Here is an 8,590-nt window from a genome sequence, read left to right on the forward strand (position 1 = left end):
GCGCGCATGCGTGAGACAGTGACTCGACCAATAACACCAACCGCGAGACGAGAGGATTTGAAGACGGAATCCCAGTTCGAACTTCCGGTGTCGCGCGGATCGGCGCGGGAAAACGCGCCTTGCGCGACGATGAAAACGCGGCGATCGATCTAAGGCGATCGTCCTTGCCCGCTGGCACGTGGACGTTGAAAATCATTGGATTAAGCAACAATGGACACGTCACCCCGGAACGATAACCGGACTCTCAACTTGAGCTAATCTCCGATTAACTTAATTGATATCTATTTTCAGCAATTCCAGTTTTAATCTTGATTTAACTTACTTTTTACTTAATTCTAAGTATTAAAATTAATTAAATCGCCCTCGGATGAATAAAATTAGACTGTATCAAGTGAAACGCAACTTTTTATTCGCAAGTATAAAAGTCCCGCTAGCGCGTACAAAATGACGGTAAAAAAGAAACGCAGTGACAACTGCATTTTTTTTTAACGTGGGCGAGGATCGACCAGCCGCCAATAATGCTAAGTATTGTAAAGCAAAAACGCGAGCATTTGTCTCGGAAAATGTGTCGGTTACACGCGATCTTAAAAAAGGAAAAAAAAAAAAAAAAGAAAAGAAAAAAGAAAAAATCAGAAATGAATATCTCGATAAAACCTCGCAAGAAAATCACTAAATAGGAGAGAATGAACTCTAAACTTAAACGAATGCCTTATAGATATGTACATTTAATACGATCGCACGTCATGTTACTGCCGCGCTTTAATCATTAGATTCTTACAAAAGCGGATAACGCCCACTCGCGGTGTTGCACACTTAAAAACTTAAAACTAACAATTAATGATATTCAACTAGAATTAATTGATCGTTACGATCTATCATGATTTGTACTGTCGTGTTATTGCGAATAACTCTCCTTTTTCTCCATCTGACCTCCAAGATTTCCTACCAAGTTGCGAAACTGTGCTATTTGCCAATCTTTCTTATGTCTCACTCTTAAGTGATCTCTCGCACTGTCGAACAAGAGATATGTACGAAATTGCTATTTTTTTTTTTTTTTCGTTCTAAGGTGCTTTACTTTGGGTAACTGCTATTACAAGGCCATGTAGTGAAAATATTTATATATAGGCAATATTATAGAACACACTATCAGGCCGACACTCGTGAATAATCGTGTTCCTGCTTGGCCTGGTATCAATCATGTAATCTTCTTGATCAGTATAAATTATCAACGTCAATGAATATATATATATACATACAGCGCTCAACGCGTTTAACGGCGACGGAAATAGCTTCCGCCGCGTATACATTAAATATCAGTGCGTATATATAGCGTTTCAATCGCGTCGCTGAAAATCTATTACAAAATCTATTACAAAAGCATTAAATAATCGCGATCTATTCACAGTTATAATTACAGATACTGCGGCAAATCGGGCCAATTGTTACGTTTATTATTAACGGTAATCGAAGGCACGTATTGAAGAGTTGTGGCTCGTTCTCGCTATTGCTCGAATGATCTCGCGAATGTTTTGTGAAGAGAAACCCTTGCGTGAGCAATTCCTATGCTGGTCTTCCATGAACACGAAATCTATATAAACACGTATAGTCCAGCTGCCCGTGATTACTGTGTATTCTCAATTCTACATATTCGTATGGCTTATTAATTTCTGTGTTCTGTGTAAAAAAAACATTTACGATTATTACAATCCTAATAGATTTAAAGATCATGTAATAATAATTCACAATATGACAAAAAAAAAGGAAAAAATTATATTGAGTCTTATTTAATTCTTCTTTATATAATGGAAACGGTTGTATATCTTCTAAACTTGGTATCAAAAAAAATGTTCAAGTTTAGGAGATAAAGAAAATAGCTGTTAAAATGGAACATCTCTCTATATATATATATATATATATTTTTTTTTAAACCATATAATTAGAGTATAGGTTTATTTTGAAAGGAAATTTACCTGGACTGGAAAATATTGCAAATTTTCATCGGAATTTACGAATTCGTAGTCACCAAACATCACAGGCTCGAAATCATTCTCATTCGTCAATCCCTACGAGAGAGTAAGAATATAAAAAAGATATTATAATATTTGTAATATCCCACGTAATGTACAAAATTGATTATTTCACATACCCAGACATCGAATTTCTTGGGTGCACTCGACATGTTCTCGTTTGGTAAAATTGATCTGGGAACGTGCTCCAGAGTGAAACCAGTTACATAAATAATATTTCGCAATTGTATCAGAAGATATCCGGGAAAATCTTGGAAGGCCCAACAAATGCCAGGTTGCATCGGATTACCTTGTATTACAGTTCGCGGGTTATTGCTTTCGTAATACAATGTAAAACCGAGTAAACTGAAGGCTCTCGACTTTATATCATATCGCTGAGTGCATCGCGTACTGACAATCTGACCTCCTATACAAAAATACAAAACTGTTATTATAATATCCTTCATGATTAGCTATTATCAATTTATACTGGCATAAATACAATACCTGCTGATTCCAAAGCGTAATCTACTTGACCCGTTTTATCTGCATCGTATATTTGCAGAATTTCCTTCACTATCTTGCGTATATGTTCATCCGACACGTGAACGTTTGAATCGTCGGTATTTATAGCATTAAGGGCCGCGTGATCTATTAAAATATTCATAATATTCTCAACATTAACAACAAATGACATAACAGTTTAAAAGCTATTAAATATTCAATCCTATTAAATATATTTTCAAACCTTTTCTATTATGAAATACAAATAAATTCTGCATGGTTTTTGCCAAATCTTCTTTCGAAATCCCATGAGGAAAGTAGCTAAGTAAAATTCTTTCCACATGCTTTTCTATATTCTGATCAGAGACGGATTCTGCATTGGCATTACAACAAGATTTTAATTCGGCATATAGCTCGCGAATTCTCTCAAAGTCGTCTTTAATAACTTTCAATTCATTGTGTGCTATATTTGTTAATTCATTGATATCTAATTTATTTTCTATGTCAATAATTTTATCCTGAAAGAATAACATAAATTAAAACTCCAGATCTTAATAATTATTAATTCTTAAGTAGTAATATAAATTAGACTTACATTATACTCTTTTCGAGAATCGACATCATCTTGTTTAAGCTCTTCTACAATCCGAGTGATATTTATAAGATGTTCCTGCAAAATATTAATTAATACAATAACTAGATTACAAAAGATGCAAGTTCATAATTTATAAAGAAATTTAAATCTATACCATTTGATGTGTCTGTTTAGTCTCAAGCATTTCTATCCTGTTGACCAAGTTAGCTATGCTAATGAAATCTTCCTTGAGCATTTTGTTACTAATTATTTCTTCAATTTTATTCTTATATTCCTCCTGTTGCATATTAGGTACTAACTTTTGTATTGTTGTGTTGGACAAAGTTTTAAAAACAGAAAGATGTGTGAAATATTGTGCTATGCACCAACCACCTGAAATAAATTCCCTAAATTTTATTTTATAATTCAAATAATTGTCATAATGATTGTCTCCTTCTCCTGTTACTGTATTGAACTATTGTTCCAATACAAAACTAGTGCCACATAACTGTTCAACTATTAAATTTAGTATCACAAGAATTTCAGATTTCACATTTTCACATTAAATTTCGATGGCACAGAACAATTACAATGGATTGTAGTTGTTCTAAATGGAATCATTATACAATATGGTAACTGAGAGAAGGATAGACGAAGAAACTCACCGTTCCGATGATATCGATCGCGATCATAATTCCAAGTTTTTCAAGCACAACACACTTCCATTTTTTAACGCCCAGTAGAGTAATCCTCTGCCTATCCTTCTCCCGTCATAAAATTTTTATTTTTCGCTTTTTTATATTCGATTCATAAAACGCTAAATTGTGACACTATGACGCTATATCACTCTAACGGATTGTGTTCAAAAGATTAATAATATCGTATATGTGAAAAATATTTTATTAAGTATGAACGTGTTTTCTTACAGTATAAATATATATCATCTAACAGTACTTGTTACATCAAATTATATATTGTTATATTTGCATGTAAAACAAAAACAATACATGTGGTGATTAACTGAAAAATGTTAGATTTTATTTCATTCAATAACGATTAAAGTATATATTATGCAATCTATCTTGTATATAGAATTAAATATTAAAAAAACACATAGAATATATATAATTGATAACAGAAAAAAATTATTGAATAATATGAACTAGATATGACCAGTTAGAGTTCTTAAAATATAGTATTAATAATTATATGTGTATGTATGTGTGTGTATATATATATATATATATATAAAATATGTAGTTTTAGAATATAGATAAATATATGTATCTTTACATAATATAATCTATTAGTAGAAAAACACAAAAATAAGCAAAGCGGTAATCGATAGTCAGTATGTAATAATATTTCACTACCAATTCAAATATGCAAAATCATCGAATTATATAGAAACGTCATATTATATGACAAATATAGTCAGATTATATAGCAAACATATTAAACATACATCAAAATAATATATTTTTAATTAATTGGGCATTCCATTTACATTAAAATTATCGAAATTTTGCAAAAATTTTACAATTATCGAAAAGGCAACATATGATGGTACGTACTGACTTCATCATGTAACAAAAAACAAAAACAAAACAATTGTTAAATTACACACAATTATTAATTTAAGAGATGAATGGATGAAAGAAGTATCGATACTCTTAAAGAAGTTATTATATCTGAAAATTATATTATAAATTTATAATTGAATGAAAATTTATGTATACATATGTATGCATAAATATATATGTTAATATATAAAATAGCATTTTATTTTTTTTAACATTTATAAAAAAAATTATTTCCATACCACCTTCATCCATTTGAATTATTATATGTTTAGGATTATAATATCCTAAATTAATTTTTCAATTAATCACCACTTTATATTCCACCCAATGGGAGGTAAAGACACGTTCACACTGGGCAAGAGGTGCATGGAATAATTTTTAAGATCAGCAAAACATTTCATGAGCAACTCATAGCTAAGAGATGTTAAGTTGATTATTTCGTTAAAGATGTGATAAGTCGTCTCAGTGACACCATATTGGACATTGCGCAGAGAATCCGCAATGGTAATGTAATGCTTCTGCGCGATGTAAGCTCCTGAAACAAAAAGAAGATAAGGGCCAGGATAGGTTTATCTGCCTTTCCGATGCTGAGATCCCGTTAACATGACATGGTCTGACTGCGCTTGGATCGGTTTAGATATCCGTAGATCAATGGAATCCAGAATGATGTCTTTTTTTTAATATTCTCTAAACAAATTCGAGATGTAAAACTTACCAAATAAGAGAAGTAACGGCAAAAGCGTGATCCAAAGAATTTTTGGGCCTTTCTCTTGTAGCCATTTCCTAGTACCAGTGAATTGACTTAACAACCAAGTATCAAATAAAAGCATTCTAGCGAAGAAGAAGTATATATTGTGCGTATAACGGTCCAAAGTCTGCCACAATGTTCTCCATTTGGATTCTAAACAATAAATTCATCAGTTTTATTAATCATGTTTTAATTGTAATATTTATGCTGTTTTTTATAAAAGATAATTATTATATGATATTCAACTGTATTTATATTATTTTTGTATCATTAAAAATGCTGATAATACCTTTATAAGATTGATAAGTTTGTGCATGATAATAATGCCTTTTCCTATCTTCTGAAGTTCTAAAGAAACCAATAGTTTTTCTGAAGCAAGTGACAATGAAAGTTATAAAATATGTAAACCACTGTACGATCCTCCAATTTTGGTTAATTCTAATTGATGATTTTGATAGAAGAGTCTCTTCCAATTCGGCATCAGAATCAACATATGTTGCATCATATTTGCCTGTTAATTTTGAAGTATTTGCCCATGGTGAATATCTATTAAAATAAAGTTGTATTATATCTTAATCTTATTTAACAAGTTTTATTTTAAAGAAGAATAAAATACCTTAGCCGAAAATCTGAAGAATATTCGGGTTCCGAGTAAATTAATTCTTTATGACTTGTGTATTGTTCTATGTGCGTCTTTTTGTACAGAGTTGCTCTTCTTGTAGAATTTGTACGTGCATGCGACATGTCGTTATTATCTTCAGACTGCAAAATCCACATATTATTCCAGAACACAGATACGCGAAGCTGTGATATATCAAGAAAAATAAAAGAATAATAATCTCAAGATAACACATACTTACCGAATGGATCAAAGAAGCAGTGTCTTTCAAATCAGCCGTATCGGTGTCGCTGATTCCGCTTTCCGTGGTTCTTCTTGAAGCCTGGCTCAAGTTTCGACTAATTTGAGATGTAGTATTTTCATCATACGCGTGTATAGGCTGCCTTGACATGTTGGGCATTGCTAATATACCCGGAGCTATCTCGTAACGACACTGCGACGTCGGCGAATATGTATAATCTGTCTTTGGAAAAACGCTAAAACATTTCCAAATAATATCTTATCGTTCACACAAAAAAATGATTCAAATGATTCAAATTCAAATCTTTCTAATTCTAGCATTAATTATCGACACCAGTAACTTGATCTATATTTCACAGCTAATGTTAATCAGGACATGGTACTGTTATTAATATTTTACTTTAAAATTTGTTTCTTCAACAGAAAGGTCATATTTCATTTCTAAAATAAATAATCTCAAGTTATAAGGAACAAATATATATCACAGAAAGAGAAAGTTGTTATATTAGCATAATGATTTAAAATTCTTTTCTAAATAACAGAAAACATGTATAGGACACGGAATAAAACTTGAGATATACATACTTCCACCATTCGCCAGCTTGTTTGTAAATCTCATAGGCGGATCCTATTCTACTCGGAGGATCTTCCCTTTCTCCTTCTTCGGATGAATAATCACTGGTAATTGTCCCATAGAGCTTAACACTTTTACGTTTTTGCTTGGATTTTTCATCCGATACATCTTCCTTTTCATTCTGGCTGCTAGCAAATTTTTGTTTCTTGAGTCTTTGACGTTCCGACCGACGTTCCGCTTTTTTTGTGGTAACAACAGAACCCTCGGATATTGTACTTTGGTTATCGGTCAGACTTTCAGTGACAGACCCTTCTTTGTTCTCTTCTATTGTTTCCATTCCCTTTTCATGCATTTTACTACTAGTTCTATACATAAAAATACAAGCGATAAAATATATAATTTTGTAACATTAATAGCAAATGCTTAAATCAATTACTACTTATACTTACAATGATCTAGAGGTAGACCTCCTGCTGCTAGTTACCTCTCCAGGTGTGTGAGATCTCTCCCGACTTCCATTCCTAAGATCATAATGATGCTCTGTCACGTCTGGCTCTGGCAAAGGATTGCTCAGGACCATAGGTGTATGGGAGCGTGACCTGCTTCTGCTGCGCAGCTCATAGTGATGCTGCTCAGTCTCCATCTTCCTATTGAATAAAGAAAGACACTCAGGGTGATCTCGAAAATTATAGCGAGACGCTTATCCTAAGAAACAGAGGCGGCCAAAGGTTATCGCTTTCGGGGCGAGAGCCGCAAGGGGAGAACATACGTCCGACCGTACAACGCCTAAAAATAGTACCCCTCCCCGAAGGACACAGCTGCGGTCCTTCCCGTTGGATCCCTATTTCTAGCCTCTTTTCGCCGCGCACCGCTCGCCGGAAACTCCGTGTTCGTGAGGGCACGCAGTGCCGTTGTCGATCAGCAGAATCGCCGCGGCTCGGCCGCTAATCTCTGAAGGACGCAATGCTCCTGAAGGAGGAAAGAACGGAAGGAAGGAAGAATTCGATCGTGCAACAACCGTCGTACCTATCCTCCCAATCAACAAATAATCGGAGACTGGCCCGCTCCGGTGGATTCGCACCGCCTCGGTCTCGACGAATAGTGACACCGCTATTTATAGAAGACTCACCGTTTCCGCGCGCGCGACGACACTTAACGGGACGCGCGAACGTCGTCGCAGGTCGCGTATCTCACGTTGCGCAATACGCGCGACGCGCGAAGACCGCGGGACGCGGCTCAATCGGGGAAAAAAAAGACTAGAGAAACAAGAAAAGTCAACATACGTGCGGCCAGCTCGCGCGCGCGCACGTATCGTGCACGTGTGTGTGTGTGTGTGTGAAGGAGAATGCAAGTACGTATGTCGTACTACGTGCGCGTCTCACGCGTAGAAAACGCGAAGTGCGTGCGCATTTTGCTCGATGATTCATACCCCTCGCTCGATTCTCCTTATTGCGAAAGATTGCAGGCATGGAGGGGAGAAGGGAGAATCCACTTTACGCTCGCTGTTTTTGTGCGGTTTCATTTTTTTTCTCCTTCTTTTCCACGATTTACTGCTAATGTCGAAAGGCGCCTCGACACAAAATGAGGTGACCATGTTAAGATTTAGAGTCGTCCCTCGTCTTCATTTCTATTAATTAAGATTAAAAAAAATAAATAATGAACAATACTAACGGTAATAATAATAATAAATAATTTTAAATTAACTTTCAGTCATTACTTTTTTTATTTTTATTTTTTTTATT

At 34.4% G+C, this 8,590-nt stretch overlaps 1 protein-coding gene across 6 annotated transcripts; it reads right to left on the minus strand.

Moving 5' to 3' along the window:
* Positions 1 to 387: 387 nt before the first annotated feature.
* LOC105433597 (uncharacterized) lies at positions 388 to 8,487 on the minus strand. 6 transcript variants are annotated; one of them, XM_089084926.1, is made up of 14 exons: positions 8,132 to 8,487; positions 7,298 to 7,495; positions 6,860 to 7,213; positions 6,276 to 6,510; positions 6,032 to 6,177; positions 5,705 to 5,961; positions 5,383 to 5,568; positions 3,260 to 3,477; positions 3,106 to 3,180; positions 2,755 to 3,028; positions 2,514 to 2,657; positions 2,147 to 2,433; positions 1,971 to 2,063; positions 388 to 1,674 (listed from the first exon to the last, which is right to left on the minus strand). In XM_089084926.1, the coding sequence occupies exons 2-14, from the start codon at positions 7,489 to 7,491 to the stop codon at positions 1,561 to 1,563; spliced, it is 2,577 nt and encodes an 858-aa protein (XP_088941052.1). In that variant the 5' UTR covers positions 7,492 to 7,495; positions 8,132 to 8,487; the 3' UTR covers positions 388 to 1,560. The 6 variants fall into 6 exon arrangements, with proteins under 6 accessions (XP_088941052.1, XP_011647287.2, XP_011647285.2 ...); XM_011648985.3 differs by lacking the exon at positions 8,132 to 8,487 and adding an exon at positions 7,978 to 8,125; XM_011648983.3 differs by lacking the exon at positions 8,132 to 8,487 and adding an exon at positions 7,875 to 8,125.
* Between the last annotated feature and the right edge of the window lie 103 nt (positions 8,488 to 8,590).

Source organism: Pogonomyrmex barbatus, unplaced genomic scaffold, assembly GCF_055798465.1.
Source record: "Pogonomyrmex barbatus isolate J1 unplaced genomic scaffold, ASM5579846v1 scaffold9, whole genome shotgun sequence".
Lineage (NCBI taxonomy): Eukaryota > Metazoa > Arthropoda > Insecta > Hymenoptera > Formicidae > Pogonomyrmex > Pogonomyrmex barbatus.